We start from the raw sequence: 17,714 nt of genomic DNA on the forward strand, positions 1-17,714 counted from the left end.
TAGCGCTTAAAGATGGGCGGCGGGTCAAAGCAGCCTCAAGTGGGAATTTATGTACCTAAGCAGCGTAACCGGCAGTTTGCTTTTGAAAGGGATCTCGTTTCGTAGTTTATTGTGGGCAGGTAAATAGGTTTATTGCTCTTCAGACCTCTAAATAGTAAAGTAATGATACTTCTAGTTTCAGCTTAAGCATCGTCATGGCCGTGACTGCTTGCCTGATACAGGTGACCATACCAAAACTTCCCTGGACGCCAGTACAAGTAAGTTGCGAAGACCCGTCTTTGACTTTGATTTCAAAGAGGAGATCCAAGTCTGTCACTCTTTGCTACATTAATTAGGAAGCACTGTAACGTTGACAGAGTATATGCAAGGTTAAAGTGTTAATCTACAAGTCATGCCTCGAAGGCCGATTTGGCCAATCAGAGCTGGATATTTACCAATTTCAGGCCCCACTCGGCTCCGTCTTCGGCTTGCGCAATACACTTTAGAGTCAACTGGTTTTCGAAAAGCTTCTCAAAACTTCACTCTCAATCTTTTCTAATTGTGACCTACAGAGTCTTGCGTATCATGTCGTACAGACCGGTTCGTCGCCGCCTCTTCACAGCAACGTTTTCTTTTTCATGCTAATTACGTTGTTCATAGGTCGCTGCTTCCGCGCAATGGGCGCGCATGCTGAGCCGAGGCGGACGGCCCATCGCGAGGACGATAATTGCTAGCCAACGCATCCCCTGCACAACCTCCGTTTCTCGACACGTACAATGCCAACTACGTACGATTGGGTCGACAGCTGCGAACCGCGCGACCCTCGCCAGTGAATCCTCTACCGAAACCTCATGGGCTGCTTCTTCAGGCGAGCAACGGCGAGGGCCTCAGACCCTGACTGAAAAGATTATCCAGGACCACGCCGTTGGGTTGCCTCCAGGAAAGACTGTCCGTAGCGGTGACTACGTTCAGATTCAACCGTGGAGAGTAATGACACACGACAATACACTCGCCTGCGCCAAGAAGTTCCACTCCATGAATGTACCCGAGGTCAAGAACCCCGATCAGTTGGTGTTCGCGCTAGATCATGCGATTCAGGACAAATCTGAGGCCAATCTTAAAAAGTACGAGATGATTGAGGCCTTTGCGAAGAAGCACGGTGTTGCCTTCTACGGTGCCGGGCACGGCATCTCTCATCAAATTATGGTACAGGCCTACCACAACCCAGAGGATTTGGCTAAAACAAACGCTAACACATGCACAGATTGAGGAATTATACGTTTGGCCAGGCAAGCTATGCGTAGGCTCGGATTCTCACTCGACAAGTTACTCAGCGCTTGGTGCTGGAGGGTTCTCTGTGGTGCGAACAGACGCCGCCGGCATCTGGGCAACCGGCAAGAGTTGGTTCCAGGTTCCTCCGGTTGCCAAGGTCAATCTGACTGGTGTTCTCCCCCCTGGAGTTGCCGGAAAGGACGTCATCGTTGCGCTATGTGGGTTGTTCCAAAGCGATGTCCTCAATCATGCGGTAGAGTTCTCGGGATCCGAGGAGACCATGGCCAGCATCCCGATTTGCGATAGAATCAGCATATCGAACATGACAACGGAATGGGGTGCGCTCACAGGACTGGTCCGTATTGTGTCAATGCTGCAGTACGAAAGACACCAGCTAACGATGTTCTGCAACAGTTCCCCGTAGACAAGACTCTTGAGCGTTGGCTGCGGTACAAGGCGACGGAAGCGGCCATGTTCCCTGACCGAACCACAAAGGACCGAATCACGCACGAGAAAGTGGATGAACTTTTTGCGAACCCCATCAAGGCCGACCCCGATGCCCAGTATGCCAAACAGTTGTACATCAACCTTTCCACCGTCTCGCCATACGTTTCAGGTCCCAACTCTGTCAAAATCTCGACTCCACTCAATGAGCTTGCACCGCAGAAGATCAAAGTTGACAGGGCGTACATTATATCATGCACCAACAGTCGAGCCCCCGACATTGCAGCCGCAGCCAAGGTATTCATTGACGCCGCCAAGGAGAATGGCGGGAAGATCCCTAAGATTGCGGATGGAGTCAAGTTCTACATTGCGGCCGCTTCGGCCCGCGAGCAGGAGGCTGCAGAGGATGCAGGCGACTGGCAAGTATTGGTTGAAGCCGGCGCGATCCAGCTCCCCTCAGGCTGCGGCCCTTGCATTGGCCTTGAACCCGGTCTTCTGGAAGCCGGAGAGGTTGGCATCTCGGCCTCCAACCGCAACTTCAAGGGGCGCATGGGAAGTCGCGAGGCGTTAGCCTATCTAGCAAGTCCAGAAGTTGTGGCTGCCAGCGCTCTGAGCGGCGTGATTTCCGGGACGCAGTCCTTCCAAGTCCCTGATAATTACCAGGGCGTTGAGCATGGCTACGGCACCGGAGCACCGGAGACGGTGGAGAGCCAGCTTGGGAATGTCCTCGAGCAGCTCGAATCTCTCATCGATCGCGTCGAATCCTCCGTCGGCGGCGAGGCGGAGGAGGAGGGCGGCGGTACCAAGATCCTCCCCGGCTTCCCGGAGAAGATTACTGGTGAGATTGTCTTTTGCGACATGGACAACCTAGACACAGACAACATCTACGCCGGCAAATACACGTACCAGGACGACATCACCAAGGAGACCATGGCGAAGGTATGCATGGAGAACTACGACCCGACGTTTGGCGACGTTGCCAAGCCTAACGACATTCTTGTGTCGGGGTTCAACTTTGGCTGCGGCAGCTCGCGAGAGCAGGCAGCAACAGCTCTGCTGGCAAAGCAGATCCCGCTCGTAGTGTCGGGAAGCTTCGGCAGCATCTTTTCCCGCAACAGCGTAAACAACGGGCTGCTGGGGCTCGAGGTGCCGCGCCTGGTCGAGCGCCTGCGCGCCACGTTCGCCGACAAGATTCCGACGCGGCGCACGGGCTGGACCCTCACGTGGGACGTTGCCCGGAGCGTCGTGCAGGTGCAGGAGGGCGAGGGCGGCGAGCAGTGGGAGGAGAAGGTGGGCGAGTTCCCCGAGAACCTGCAGGAGATTATCGCAAAGGGCGGCCTGGAGAAGTGGATTATGTCCCAGGTGGCAGAGGCGTAGGATATATACGATTAGAAGGGGGGGCTGTCTAGAGAGAGTTTTGGTCTTTGGAAGAGAAGAGAAAGTGATCTAGGAGTCTGGCATATACAGTACAAAAGCAATGTATTAAGGCAATTATTTTGTGGCTAGGTGATGGCTTATCTGCACCGAGGCAACCCACTGCAGCACGCAGATCTTGGTAAACGTAGTACGAAGTGTTTCGAAGCCCTTGGCAATTAAAAACAGGCTTTTACTTACAAGCTAGAAATCGGACTTGCTCCGAGGCAAGCCCAATATGCTGTCTGAGTCTTCTCTACAGAGCGTAGCGGCCTTGTCAGCGCCAGCCTTACTTTATCTATGCTTTATTGATAAAAACTACAGAAAGAAATCAGTCAGCTAGTTCATCACTCGTAATAACCGCGGGTATGATTCCCACGTGGGTCAGCAGCTAGTTCCGGGCGTAAATGCTACATAGGCATTGCTAGGACCGAGCTGAGGCAGATTCGATAGACGGACGTTCTGGCGTATTTCCCGGACTAACGTTACTTTTATCCTTCTCCGTCCGCAACTTACCTTTCGCCCGGATGTAAAATAAATACCATGTCATCATGTTCTTTCATCTATCTTCCCCAGGAGAAAACAGTCCGGTTACCGTTGCCGCTGTTCAACCTGCAAGGCCGTTTGCTCACGATGCCATCAACCCAGTTTGAGATGCCGCCTCCAGGCCACGAATTAATGGAGAAGACAAGGGGCTCCTCAGCACACCCAACGCCAACGAATACCACCAACGACACTGCACCACCAGCCTCATCAAGGACAGAACAATAGCGCGATGCGTGTGAGTCACAGCCGCCGCGCCATCCGACCTTCCAACACGGCGGACGCGCGGAGCAAGGCACACGCGACAACACCCAACCACCATCCGCCTGTTGAAGACCAAGAAGAAGAAGACGAAGACGCGGCGGAGTCTCCAACACCGCGAGCCGCGGAGCTGCGGAATGGTCTGGCGGATCCTACTCTCCGCCTCGCTCCTCGCCACCGTCATTTGCGCCGCCCTCGGCGTCGGGTCCTTCGCCGCACGATTGGGCTCTCAGCCGTGTCGCTGCTGTTCTTCAACGCGATAGTGTTGTACGCGTCGGTACGCAAGCTGCGGAAAGACCCGAACTGGGGCAGCTTTTAGATGGATGCCTCGCAAGACGTGCCAGGCAGGCAAGGCAAACATGGGTGGCCGGACGGAATCGTAGGCTGCGAGAGCTTGACATCGATGCCTAGCCGGCGCGCCTTCTGCACACTCTCGTCTACATATTTTTATCCGTGCCTCTTTCTTAGCAGTCCCGGTGCCCTCCGGCCAAGAACGCACCTTCATCTGCCTTCTCACATTTTGCGACAGAGTCTATCCAGCTGGAAGGGATAGTGCTGAGAGAGGCTGAAACGACGCCCTCATACCAAAAGAGCATATTCTGACGCCGGGGACAGCGGACATCAGGGTGATCGCCCACGGATACGAGAGATGGGCAGCAGCGCAGCGTGGGTAAGAAGCCACGACTCATATGGAGCGCCATGGACGCTGCGAACTACTCGGCATCGTCACTTTTGTGACATGTCGCGGGGAACTCGGCCCATCAAAAAAGGGTGCATCTCCTCGGGGAAAGAGCGCCACCTACTTATATGATGGGACATACTGCTGGTTAAATGCCTCTTGGGAGTGTATCCCGGCAACTCTTGTCCGGGATGCTTGCATCAGCATTCAGCGGAGAGGTCGCGTCAACTACTGAGCGGAGGCGTGCATGAGATCGGCCAGCCGCTCCTCTATCGGGCTGCGTTTTGTGCAGGCGGGAGAAGTACGCCGCGACAGCGGGGAGGGCCTACCTTGCAGCCGGCATGGGGATGGAGAAGGGACCGCAGATGATAAGCCTATGAGGCAGTTGGCGGACCCCATCCCCGGCATGAAAGTGCGCCTGCGGAGCTATAGACTACACTGGCGAGAAGCTCGAGCAGCTGTGACTCATTCGGAGATTAGAGAAAGGACTGTATTGTAGCTAGCAGTGATAGACCAATGCCTATGTTATTCCCTGACTGTCTTTCCTTTCTTGCCTGCGCCTGGACTGTGAAAAACGCACAAGTAAAACTGTACTCGGCTACAGACTTGCGAGCCAACGACGGCAGTGAGATGCATTGGCAAGCAGCCTCCGAACAACACGACTCGCTGGTTTTCAGTTCTAGTAGAAACGTATCATTATACAGTGTGACTGATATCATTCATGAAGGAGGAGCTTCTTACCTTTTTAGTCTGAAGCTTCCTTGAAGATGGATCCGAGGGAGACGAGCTCATTGTCGTCCTTGGTGCCCGTAAAACCGAGCAGGATGCCGTTGCCCACGTCCTGGGTATACTCGCTGCCGCCGGTGCCGCCGTGGTCAAATGTGCGGCCGCCGCGCGTCTCCCACTTGATGCGGTCGACGCGGGCCCCTGCCCACAGGCTCATCGTCTTCATCTTCTCGTTGTTGTCAAAGGTGAAGGAGTAGGTGGTGCCCGTGGTGTGGCCCTTGGTGCGCTCGGTGCCGTCGCCGTACTTGACCTTGATGGCCTTGATCAGCTTCGTGTTGCTGAAGCTGCCGCTTCCGTTGTCGACCCAGACGGTGACGGTGTTGACGGCGTTGAGGTTTTCGCTGATCTCAAAGTCGGCGTCCTCGGCGGTGGTGGTGCCGCCTTGATTGGGGTTCCCGACCTTGGGTGGAGGGGCGGCCATGTTGGTTTTGGTAGAAGAGTGTAGAGGTAAAAGCGAGTAGGTGTAGTAGGGGTTGACTTTGTATCTGGCAGTTGAATAGAAAAAAGGAGAGAGCCCTGACCATGGATCCCAAGGGCGCCTGGCGGGCTGTATAAGTGCTGCTTCGAGGCGTTCTGCACACTTGCCCTCCTACTTCAAGTGCAGGAGAGTAATAGCTCTTCCACATGACGGTGGTTGATTTGTTGTTTGGAGCAAGTGCCGCGCACTATCTCTGCCATGCTATAGTGAGGATTCTCGCATCACACCATCAACTGCCCGGTGTCTCTATGACTGGAGACTTGACGTGAGGCGCAGCACAATATTTATCCAGGCTATCGAGTTGAAAGGTCGACAGTTATTCCACGGCCATGTTATGGGTGGTCAGCAATACTGAAGTTGGCATGGTGGCGATGCCTCGGCTTCCATTCAGCCGTTGTCGCATTATCACGGCCAATGGTTTGAAGAGAAGCGCGGCGTGCCTCTCAATAACATTTGTCATTCCTGTAAGTCACGGTTCAGCTCTTCGATAATCTGTGTCATATATTTTCGGGATGATTTCACTAAAAATATCTTACAAACGATCAGCTCATCACCAAGCATGTCATTTCTAGTAAGGCATGTAAGGACGAAGTAGGTCACCGATTGAGAATCTAGGGATGGCCGCGGTCATATGACGCAAAATAGCGCAAGGTGAATTGAGTTGAGCCTATAGATTTTTACGGGATCCCAGGTGTAGTTTTCCGTGTCTTATGTATGTTATGTACATTTTGTATATTTCAACATGTGCTGATATTTCGACAGCCATATGTAACGGCGTGGGGGTATGGGATGGTGATAGACGGCTCAGCGCCAAAGCGAGGTGTGCATCTGAGCATACTAATGGCTGCAGTAGACCATTTACTTTTTCTTTGGCTTGCATCGTACTTTGTTTCACGGTGTCTTTTTCTCCCTTGTGTTCTTCACACGAGAGGCACCAGCATTCTGGAGAATGCGGTGTGTTAGGCAATACTCAGCGGAGAAGGGTACTCAAAAGCAAAAGTTAAATGGCATTTCGAAACTAATTTTTTCCCTGGAAATTCTACAACATTTTGACATCTATATAGACCTCATCTTGCTGGGGCTTAACTCTTTAGAATCTGTGTTACGAGCTCAGCTCCCGGGTAGGCAGTATGTAGGCGCTTGTACTGTCTGTCGTCCTGTGAGCCTTCCCTTATTAGAGGTAGTTCGGAAAAAGAAAACACACGCAGGGCCAGCCTCATCAATGCACTTTCTTCCTTGCATTTTTTCTCTCTTCAGCCGTTTTCTGTCCTTTTTGACAGCCTGAACGTGTTCCTTTTCCCTTTTTATCCCCATTTCCTTCATTTCGCGCCATTCTCTTCATCTTGGCTCATCGGAAGCCCACGACTTGCCCCCGCCACGCAAACAGAGAGAGAGCCACGCAGTCAAGTCCCCCTGACGACATCAGCCCAGCCCCAGCCGCCCAAGCAAGCCTGCTTCATCATCCCTGTTTCAACGTCAATTCATCTTGGGCACCAGGCGAGACAACAAGACAGCGCATCGATATTACTAGTCCTCTCGTTTTCCACCACCGAGTCATTTCTTCACCAAGCCCCTTTCCCTCGGCTTCGGTCTGCTTTCTCTCTCTCAACGTCATCCGCCCGCACTCGTTCAATTTCTTTTCGTCGCCCTCCCCTCTGGCTCGCCACCATGCGCCTCGCAAATCATCTCCCAGGCAGCGCCACGCTGCTCACGGTCTTTGCCCTCTTTAACGGCATTGTCGTGCCCGTCCATGCCGCTGACAGCGACAGCAAAAGTGATTCCGCTTCTGCTTCCGCTTCTGCTTCTGCTTCCGCTTCCGACTCCAAGTCCGCCTCTGCCTCGCCCTCCAACTCAAAGGCCTCGGCCAGCTCGACCGACTCCAAGTCATCGTCGCCTTCATCCGCATCTCCGACCCCGACGTCCAAGAGCGCCTCTGCGACAAAGTCCTCCGATACCAACACAGACAGCGGCGGCCTCACCGGCCTCCCGACCCTCACCAACATCGCAGCCATACCGACGTACCCCCCGCCGGCCGTCCCCGATACCAAGGATGCCCCCTTCATGCAGTCTTCCAGCGCCCCCGAGGGCACCGTCTTCATCGCCGTCGGCGCCATCCTTGGCGCCTTCTTCCTTGCTGTCCTGATCTGGCGCGCCATTGTCAGCCTCCTGCTGCACCGCTCCGTTGAGCGCGCCTCCAAAGCTCAGCATGCCGCCAACATCAAGAAGTCCTCCTCTGGCAACTCCGCCTTCCCGGCGCCCCCTGCGCCTTTCTACAAGTACACCGACCATGAATCCACACGCTCTATCGGCCAGAACGCCCGCCGAACGAACCGACGCTCAACTCGTGGCCCGGATCCTGCCTCTGATCCCAGCCAGTCCAACCTCTTCTTCTCACCCACTGCCGCTACCAGTGGCGCTGGTGGCAACCGCGGCTCCGCGTATCTGCCCTCTGGCTTCTATGCTGCCGGGTCTGCCGCCACGGCGCACCAGCAAGGCCAGTCTATCAGCATGTCCAACCTCAGCCCTGCCCCCGGTGGATACGCCAACGGCTCCCGCCATAACCTCAACGCCTCGCCGCCCGAGTCTCCCATGTTTCACGCCCGCCACGATGCTAGTACCTCGTCGGTAAACCTTGCCGCGCCATTGCAAGCCGGCCAAAGAGCTCCGAGCGCCTATCTTGAAGATCTGTTGGCCGAGGACCCGTCTGCCCTCCCCCCGCCAAGCATGCCAGGCTCCCGTCGATAGGCATGACTACTACGACAGACAAAAGCTGCGTTGTAAAGAGTTGGCTAGTACGGGTCTCATACACTCATATATACCACGACATTCCTTTTAGAAAGGCGTTTCTTTTTGAATAACGGTTTGGGTTATTGTTTTTTGTTCTCTTGGAGAGAGTCCTGCGTAGTGTTTTACTGTTCTCTTTTTTATTTTCCCGTATTCATTCTCAGTAGCTGATACGCTACATAGTATTTACTTGGCTTTGGACTCTTCGTACTTTTGGGGGAAGCAACAGGCTGTACCATAACTACACAGAGGACGGTGTTGGGGCAGATAAGTTTTGGCCCCCAGCTAATAATTGAAGCGACCCGATGGGCAATATAGATACAACTTGCAAGGCTAAGTCTATTGCTTGAACAAGGTGACGGTAAAAGCACGGTCTAATGTGTAGCCTAACAAAGAGCATCACGGAGAGTTCTAGCGAACAAGGGCGCAATCACTCTCCCGTGAGCATGGCCACGAGCGGCCTCGCCACCGGGATCGGCAGCAGATCGGGCGTCTGGCCCAACCTCGCCACCGAGAACGTCCACGTCGGCGTCTTGCACACGAGGAAGAAGACCACCCACGCGTACCCGGCGACGCTCCGGACCGCCCGCGGCAGCGGCCAGCCCCGCGTCAGCGCCTGCACCGCGTCCTCCAGCACGATGCCGACCGGCTGCATCAGGAAGAAGGCCACCGTCGCCGTCAGCCCCCTCGGCAGGCCTTGCACCACGTCTGTCGGGTGGTGCAGCGCTCCGCTGATCGCGAAGACGAGAAACAGCCGGGTGTACGTCGTCGGCGATGACGTCGGCGAACGCGGTGAGCGTCCTGCGGAGGCGCTGATGCCAGAATGAGCTGTGTGTTTTTGTTTTTTGTTAGTGATGGAAAAGAAAGAGAGAAGAAGAGGAGAGGAGGAATTCCCCCCTCCCCCCCAGAAACCGCGGATGGTGTAGAGCTCGGACAAGGGCCCGAACAGGTGCGGCCAGAACTCGGGCCGGCTCATGCCGAGGGCGACGGACAGGGGCGGCGGGCACGTGGACGATGACGTAGATGAGGCAGTAGGCGACGAGCCAGAAGAGCGCGGTGGTGGCCGCGCGGAACGCGAGGTCCTTCGGGGGGTCAGCGTCCGCAGGCGCCAGGCCGTCTGCTGGTCCGCCGCGACGAGCTCCGGCGGCGGCGCCATCATCAGTTGCGTCCACGAGGAGATGGCACGCCGCGACCCGGGGCAGCACGTAGCGCGAGGAAGCCGAGCCGGGTCTGCCCGCCGCCGCCACGGCGGCGGGACACGTTCTTGGCCTCCCACTCGGTGCCGAGGCGGCGCGCCCAGCGCGTGGAGGACGAGCAGGCCGACGAGCGGCACGCCTGGCGCCGGGGGCGGGCCGGCGGGGAGGATGGCGAGGCGGTGGACGGCGAGCGCGGCGGCGGGGATGAAGAGAATTACTGAAGCTGAATTCTCGTCAGCACAGACGAAACAGGGCTGACCGCGCAGCTAACTCGGTGACTAGCCCTGGGCTGAGCATCTCATCTCCGAGCTGAAATGAGGAAAACAATGTGTCATGAAACAATCGTGAATTATTTAGCAGGCAAAAAGTACTTTCAAAGGAAGATGCTGGTATTTATTATTTATTCAAATAATTTTGTAGATGTATATGCTCGCCTGCAGCGAAGAGGTCTTTATGCTCATAAAACGCCATGTATATCACCACTGTCAGTCAACCCAAATTCAAGGCCAATAAACAAATCTATATACGAACAACTTTTTCTCCCCAACAACCAAAATGAGACTTCATCCATCCCCTACTCGCTCGATTCGGCGATGCGCGGAGTTGCGCTGGTGCTGCTGTCAATGGCGGCCATGGTCTGCGCCGCTGTCTCGATATCCCCCAGACTGATGCCGCTGCGATCACACATGCCGCGGAAGATGCCGTCGGGCTTGCGGTACAAATTCGCGGGGGTGTCCAGCTCCGCGATGCGACCAGCGTCCATGACGCAGATGCGGTCGTAGCCAATGATGGTGCGCAGACGGTGCGCAATGCACAGCAGCGTCTTGCCGCGGAAGCCTGTCGCCATGGTCCGCTGGATCTTGTCGTCCGTATCCATGTCGACACTCGACGTCGCCTCGTCGCATACAATGATCTGCGCGCCGCGTACCAGCGCACGTGCGAGCGCCATGAGCTGCCTCTGCCCGAGCGAAAAGTTGAGACCCTCGTCCTCGACAATGCTGTCTAGGTGAATGCGCGATGGGTCAGACCGGTCCTCCAGAGTCGCGTCCGCACTGACGAGATCGGCCTGCCGCAGGGCAGACCATAGCGCGAGGTCATCATGCTCCTGGAACGGATCCAAGTTGGAGCGTACCGTGCCCTGGAAGAGTGTTGGGTCCTGCGGGATGATGGCGAGACGTTTGCGAAGGTCGCCGAGTCCGATAGTGGAAATGTTGAGCCCGTCGATGGTGATCTTGCCGCTGGAAATTTCAACGAGGCGGAACAGCGTGCTCATAATGGACGACTTGCCCGCACCAGTCCGTCCCACAACGCCGATACGCTCTCCACCCTCAACGTGAATAGAGAGGCCCTTGAGAACTAAAGGGAGGTTGGGGCGGTACCGCATCTCCACGTTCTCAAACTTGATCTCGCCCTTTTCCGGCCAGCTGGGACGCACGTCGATGGTATGAAGAGGGGCTTCCTCTTCCAGTTCGTGGCCGTAGTAGCGGAGACGCTCGACAGCGTTCATACCATTTTCCATCTCGGCAAGTTGACGGATAGAGAATTGCAGCATCTGCACAATCGACAGCATGTAACTGAGAACCAGACCACCAGTCGAGGGGCTGACGGTGAAGCGAGATGTGACGACGAGAATGGCCACGACGAAGACAAGGAGGTTACCAATCATATCCAGTCGTACGGAAAGCCACCGCTGATTGGAAAACGTGAGGTAGTAAGCCCCATTCATCTGGTCAATGGATTTGCGCAAGTCGTTCATGAATCGTTCACGCAGTCCATAGGCTCGGATGGAAGATACACCACTCAGGCCCTCACTAAACCGTGCAAACATGCTGGAGCGAAGCACGGATTCGTACCGCTTCACCTCACGAGCAGATGAGCGGTAGTAAGTGCCTGCAATCATGTAGAGAATGTAGAGCGGCACCAGCGCAGCAGCAAAGTAGTAGTAGTAGGCAATGGTGAGGATGAAGACGGCCGTAACGTTGGCAAGCGTGAAGAAGAACATTCGAATGGCATCCGTCAAGTTGTTGTCCATGACATCGACATCGCGCGAGAACCGATTCGTGATGCGCCCCAGGGGAGTCGTGTCGAAGAAAGACATGGGAGCCCGCAGCACGCGTGTCACGGCATCTCGCAGCATGCTCTTGCTCGCATTCGTGCCCAGGACAGTTAACAAGACGGAAAAGGCAAACATGAGAAAGGCTTGAGTGGCGCCGAGGGAAGCATACACGCCAATGTAGACGCCATCCGAGTAGCCAAACTTGTCCGAGGTCCACCAAGAGAGCCACAGGCTGGTGACAATGTTGGCGCCTTGCGACAGAATAAGAACAAGAGCAAGGAATGGCAGGTTGAACATGCTGCCGGAAGCCCGGACATATCCTGCGTAAACAGACCAGGGGACGGACTTTTCCGCTCGCTCTTCTTGCTGCATGAGCATGGCCTGCTTCTTGTTCTTCTTGTTCTTGGCGCGGTCCTCGGCCGAGGTTTCTACCCGCTCCACCTTGGTCACCTCTTCAGTCTCCTCAGACACCTCCTCGCTCTGTAATTCGAGTTCCTCCTCCTCTTTCTCGACTGTGTTCGTCTCCATCAAGGCTCGGAAGCCCTCCTCGTCGCGCATGAGGTTGTCGTAGGTGTCAATGGCCCGAATCTTACCACCGTCCATCCAGATGATCCGATCGCAGCGGTTCAGAACCCAGAGCTGATGCGTTGCCAAGATCCGGCACTTGTCCTTGAGAAGACCGAGGATAGCATGGTCAAAGATGTGGCGACCGACATGGGCATCGACGGCGCTCAGCGGATCATCCATCAAGACGATGTCGGCATTGAAGTAAATAGCACGGGCAATGTTGAGACGCTGCTTTTGACCACCAGAGATGGTAATGCCACGCTCACCTATTTCGGTCTGATCGCCATTCGGGAGCATGTCAAGATCGGATCTCAAAGCGCATGCGTCGATGACTTCCTTGTACCAGGCCTTCTCCATCGGCTTCCCAAAGGTGATGTTGTTTTGAAGAGAAGTATTTTGAATCCACGCATACTGGGGACAGAATGCCCTCGAAGCGCCAAATACGACTTCACCCTCCGTCTTGCGCATGTCACCGGCCAGGGAGGCAAGGAGAGAGCTCTTTCCACAGCCGACGGAACCAATGACAGCCAGAAGCTCCTTTCGCCCAGCGGTAAAGTTGAGATCCTGGAGCTTAAACGGCTCTCTCTCCTCACCATGGGTAGCCTCTTTCGGCCCATCCTCTTCAGCAGGCTTTGTGGAGTTGAGCTGCGCCTTAGCCTCCTTAGCAGCAGCGGCAGCAGCCTTTTTCTCCTTAGGGTCGGAGGGCAGCTCCGTCTCCTTGTTCTTGGTGCGCTCCCAGGTGAAGGATGCATTGTTCATTTCAATAGCGTGCTCGCCGTCGGCCTTGATAACGATATCTTCTTCCTGCTCCTCTTCGAGGAGGAACTCTTCTACTCGACCAATGGATGACATGGCGTCGATGACCTGTCCAAGAACAAGCGGCAAGAGGTTGAGTGGGATTCGAAGACTGTTGAACAGTGCCAGTGAGGAAAAGACTTGGGCGGGAGCAAGGCCATGGTTGGTCAGGCGATAGGTGATGAAAGAGAGCATCGAGGCAAAAACCGGCATGGCCATGCTGACCGAGTTGATGGCATTTCGGGTAGCCAACAGAATCTGGATGGCGTAGATTTCCTTGGAGCGGATCTCGGCTAAGCGCTCCAAAAAGGCCGTCTCCCAGCCAAAGTATTTGACAAATCGAACCGACTGGATGATTTCTTGAGTCAGGGACACTCGCTTATCCGTGATTTTGTTGATCATCTTGCGACGAGCGAAGAGGCTTTGAATGGCCTTTGTGAGAAGTGGCACGCCAAGGACAAGCAGTCCAAAACCGGCCAAAGCGCTATAGGTCAAGTTGACAAGGAGCAGGACGAGGGTCACAATACAAGCGATAGGCGCCGTCCAGATGAAGTGGCCGAGAGCGCAAGCCTGGTCAATGCGGTAGGTGTCGACACTCATCAGGTTGACAATGCGACCGTTTGCCCAACCAACTTCATTTGCTATTGCGCCACCCTTGGCCTTGCTCTCCTTTTTGGATTTCTTCCCATCGCCGGATTTTTCGGCATCTGGCTTCTCTGGACCACCCTCCTCGGGTGACAGGGCGTCTTTGGACGTGCCGGCTTTGGCGCGACCGGAAATGACCATTGACTTGTCGTAGATCATGCCGATGAGGACGGCACGACTCTGACCTCCCAGCATCATGCCACGGTAAATGAAATGACTGATACAGAGACTGCCAACGAATTGCATCATTGTGATGCCAACGGCAAGACCGACTCCCTCGCCAATGTGCGGCGGGGCGGTGTGTTGGACATGGGCATAGTATGCTTCAGTGGCAAATTGAATGAGATAGCGGAGGGTAAATGGCGCAATGACTTGGAGCATGGTAGAGATCAAGGCACAGAATCCACTAAGCCAAAACTCAAACGTGAAGCTATCGTAAAGGGCCATTAAGAGCGGGCGCTTGGAACCCTTGGCAATCCTGCGCTTGAACGCTGCTCTCACCTTGTTGGTCAGGACCTCGGCGCCTCGGTCGGGGTTCACGGCCCAGAGATCGCGCTCATGTAATTGTCTCTTGTATCCAGTCTGCATAAACGGTTAGCACCTTTTGCGTTGCGGCTGCCTCTGCCTCTAGCAGATCGCGCAGACCTACAGTCATTAGAGGCGTCATCCAGTTGAAGAAGAGCTTGCTGAAAATGCTCGCGCCATACTCCCGGGACACGATGCGCTCATGGGGAATTTCCGGGATGCCTCCCCATCGGAGAGGATTGAGCTTTTGTCTCCATGTCTTGTTCTCTTGCGGCGGTAGTCCGGTGGCGGTTGTTCCAACGCTCGCGTCAGTAGCGTTGGTTTCAGTAACCTTGAGCTCATTCGTCTCGTGGTCGTTGGACGAGTCGTGCGACTTTTCATTTCCAACGCTGCGCGACTCGGCAGTGTCGCTCTTATCGCTCGGCTGCATATCTTGTGTCTTGGCAACGTTATGCGAAGGCGCATCCTGTTGCGCGACAGTAGCCGCGAGCGCGTCGGGCGTTTGGAGCTCCTTTTCCGGTTCGTCGGCCATTGTGATTAGCAGCTCGACGGTGTCTCAGACCGCTAATGATTTTAATTCTTGCGACCCAGTGGACGAGACAAAACACGGGATCTTTGCGGGTGGGGAGAGTGTGCGAGTCGACCGGTCGTTATTCCATGTGGCAGGCGCTGTTCCCTTTTTCCTGTGGCAGCTGCGATCTTGTTTCTTGTGGCAAAGTTTAGTGTAAAGACCAACAAGGACCGGGTTTCGTCTGGGCCGAGGCTTTGAGTAGGAACCCGTCGAAGGGGCTGGTTGGAGTCGCACTCGTGCTTCGGTGTTGTCGTGAAAATAAAGGCTCGACAGAAAAGGCAGAGTAAAGAGAAAATGGCAACTCCAGCCAAATAAATTAACTGGGCAAGTGCATCACAAAGATGCCGGTCCGGGACCGAAACAGCAACTGGTACCCGGGCTTACAATCCGGGTCTAAACACAAAGTCCGCCCGCCACTTACCAGCATTGGTCGCCACGCATCCACTCCATAGAGACAGGTCTGATTTAGATACAATTAGTAATTCTGGTACTTGAGATGGGACAGGAGGCCACACCTGTTGGTAATCAGGCACTAGGATGCTCTGCTGTCGAATGCGGGCGGGTTGTGTATGGTAGGCGGGCTTTTGCCAAGCTAGTCGAAGAGGAACAGTGAGTGTCATCAAGAGCAAGCCACTTCCCCCCCCCGTGCGACAGTCCGTGAGATGTGTACCGTACCCTGGCCCTTGCGGCCTCATCTTGGGGTCCATGTTCTCCGCATCGCTGATTTCCCGATACCGTACGAGAGATGTCCTCTCCACCAATCGAGGGACGCCTTGCATTGTCTGTCAGTGAGCTGAGCAGTCTTCACTCCGTACTGTCGGATCCATCACACCCGGCGGTCATCGTAGCATCTCAACAGACCAACGAGCAGACTACAGAAACCCCGGGAACGCTGGCCAACAAGACTCCGCAAGTAGAATCGACATCTCGGACGTTTGGTAAACTCGCTTTCGGTCTCGCAGCCACTCGATTTGCTCCGTGTAAACGGCGGTGTCTGTGGCGCTAGACAATAGCTAACTTAGGATTTGTAGGCATGAAGGTCTCTTGGCGTGTGGGAGAAGCGGCAGGGTACAGGATCCGGGCCTTGGTACGGAGTACAAGCTGAACCCGCTCTACGACAACCGAGGAAGCTGCACCATTCACAGCGAACGGTTGCTTGTTTGTTTGACAATGAGACAGTGTTGAGTAAACAATTCGCTCATGAATTAAGTTGCCATCACTGATGCTGTCGCAACATTGCGGGGATGTGAAACTGTGGCGATAGGGACAATAGGGAACGCTGGCTAGGTGATGATGCCAAGCAATTTTGAGATTGACACTCCCGTTGTCTGTACGGAGAGATCTCTCGGCTGGTCGTGGTGGTGGACTGACGTGTAATAACTTGCGTTATTAGTGCGAGAGCCTGCGGAGTAGTTTGTTTGTTTTGAGTCTGCCGTCGCCTCGTCGGCGTCGGAGTTTATACTGTAGACTGGAATGTGACTAACAAGCAGTCAAGGCACTCTGCCATGTCTCGAACTGTCGGCTGAAGGAGCCGGAAGGTGTGGTTTGATCCACCGAATGTCTTTAATCGGTGTTGAATCCTGATGCACTAATAAATGGAAGCTATTGTAGCCGTGAAAAGCAAGTATGGGGAGGTTCTTCACTGGTGCTGTTCACTGGATGCCCCATTTTAGGCGGTGGGCTTTTTATTTTTTTGCCGTGGCAGCTGGCAGAGCTTTTTTCCGTAGAAGCTTGTCCGGACCGGCGAACTAGCACCACCGTACGACATAATTCAAAGCCGCAAAATCAAATCGACACTATCACCATGGCTACTGCGGATGTTCCAAGCCTTGCGATCCCAGGCAGAGTGTTGGGTCCCGTGTCGAAATATGCCCCCGGCGCCGGAACACACATCTTCGACGGCAACGTGGTGGCCTCGCTGATGGGCAATGTGACAGTCACTCCTCCGTCCAAGGCACCTGGACCCGCGAAGCGATTGAATAAAATCACGGCGCCCGTATCGGGAGAACTGTCTACAATCACAGTCGCGCGACAGGGCCGCAAGCGCGAGATCCTCCCCGACGTCAACAACATCGTGCTAGCGCGTGTGGTGCGCTTGATGCCCAAGCAGGCCATTGTCGTGATCCAGCAGGTCAGCGACACCGTGTTGCAGACGGAGTGGCAGGGCGTAATCCGCGTGCAGGATGTTCGCGCAACGGAGAAGGACAAGGTTAAGATTCACGAGTCCTTCAAGCCTGGTGATATCGTCCGGGCCCAAGTGGTACGTGGCTGCCAATTGTTGGCAGAGCCAGGACAAGTCATACTAACGAAGGGTGTAGATTTCGCTGGGTGACCAGGCCAACTATTATCTGTCGACGGCATCGAACGAGCTCGGCGTCATCATGGCGACCAGCGAGGCGGGCAACGACATGGTTCCCGTCAGCTGGAAGGAATTTCAGGACCCTGAGACAGGCGCAGGCGAGCTGCGCAAGGTTGCCAAGCCGAGCTGAAAGGCCAATATGGTTTTGTTCTGCAAGGGAGGGAGAGAAATAAGCATCTCGTGTTGCCGAGCAGAAAAATCGCGGTTCGTCGACTGCCAAGACAGGATATAATTGCCAGCGGGGCAGTTAAGCACGACACTGGACTACAGGACATTTACGAACAGAATTGTCCATTGAAGCTTGGACAAGCTTCGACGAGCTCTTGGCTGAGGGACGAACCAACTCGGCCGCGAGGTAGTC

General features: G+C 54.9%; 7 protein-coding genes across 7 annotated transcripts; 4 read left to right on the top strand and 3 right to left on the bottom strand.

Moving 5' to 3' along the window:
* Positions 1-564: 564 nt before the first annotated feature.
* On the top strand, positions 565-3,072 carry ISF_01539 (Homoaconitase; the record flags this gene model as incomplete). The annotated part of the gene is made up of 4 exons (XM_018845146.1): positions 565-579; positions 640-1,185; positions 1,244-1,606; positions 1,666-3,072. The coding sequence occupies 4 exons, from the start codon at positions 565-567 to the stop codon at positions 3,070-3,072; spliced, it is 2,331 nt and encodes a 776-aa protein (XP_018707912.1).
* An 811-nt stretch (positions 3,073-3,883) lies between these two features.
* On the top strand, positions 3,884-4,231 carry ISF_01540 (hypothetical protein; the record flags this gene model as incomplete). Its single annotated transcript, XM_018845147.1, has 1 exon — positions 3,884-4,231. The coding sequence occupies one exon, from the start codon at positions 3,884-3,886 to the stop codon at positions 4,229-4,231; it is 348 nt and encodes a 115-aa protein (XP_018707913.1).
* Positions 4,232-5,336: 1,105 nt separating this feature from the next.
* On the bottom strand, positions 5,337-5,798 carry ISF_01541 (Mannose-binding lectin; the record flags this gene model as incomplete). Its single annotated transcript, XM_018845148.1, has 1 exon — positions 5,337-5,798. One exon carries the CDS (start codon positions 5,796-5,798, stop codon positions 5,337-5,339), a length of 462 nt encoding a protein of 153 aa, XP_018707914.1.
* A 1,725-nt stretch (positions 5,799-7,523) lies between these two features.
* ISF_01542 (hypothetical protein) lies at positions 7,524-8,600 on the top strand (the record flags this gene model as incomplete). Its single annotated transcript, XM_018845149.1, has 1 exon — positions 7,524-8,600. The coding sequence occupies one exon, from the start codon at positions 7,524-7,526 to the stop codon at positions 8,598-8,600; it is 1,077 nt and encodes a 358-aa protein (XP_018707915.1).
* Positions 8,601-9,069: 469 nt separating this feature from the next.
* ISF_01543 (hypothetical protein) lies at positions 9,070-10,170 on the bottom strand (the record flags this gene model as incomplete). The annotated part of the gene is made up of 3 exons (XM_018845150.1): positions 9,070-9,467; positions 9,552-10,058; positions 10,161-10,170. The coding sequence occupies 3 exons, from the start codon at positions 10,168-10,170 to the stop codon at positions 9,070-9,072; spliced, it is 915 nt and encodes a 304-aa protein (XP_018707916.1).
* Positions 10,171-10,409: 239 nt separating this feature from the next.
* ISF_01544 (multidrug resistance-associated protein 5) lies at positions 10,410-14,955 on the bottom strand (the record flags this gene model as incomplete). Its single annotated transcript, XM_018845151.1, has 2 exons — positions 10,410-14,480; positions 14,548-14,955. 2 exons carry the CDS (start codon positions 14,953-14,955, stop codon positions 10,410-10,412), a joined length of 4,479 nt encoding a protein of 1,492 aa, XP_018707917.1.
* A 1,843-nt stretch (positions 14,956-16,798) lies between these two features.
* ISF_01545 (exosome component 1) lies at positions 16,799-17,483 on the top strand (the record flags this gene model as incomplete). Its single annotated transcript, XM_018845152.1, has 2 exons — positions 16,799-17,254; positions 17,313-17,483. 2 exons carry the CDS (start codon positions 16,799-16,801, stop codon positions 17,481-17,483), a joined length of 627 nt encoding a protein of 208 aa, XP_018707918.1.
* Between the last annotated feature and the right edge of the window lie 231 nt (positions 17,484-17,714).

Source organism: Cordyceps fumosorosea, assembly GCF_001636725.1.
Source record: "Cordyceps fumosorosea ARSEF 2679 chromosome Unknown scaffold_2, whole genome shotgun sequence".
NCBI classification, from domain to species: domain Eukaryota; kingdom Fungi; phylum Ascomycota; class Sordariomycetes; order Hypocreales; family Cordycipitaceae; genus Cordyceps; species Cordyceps fumosorosea.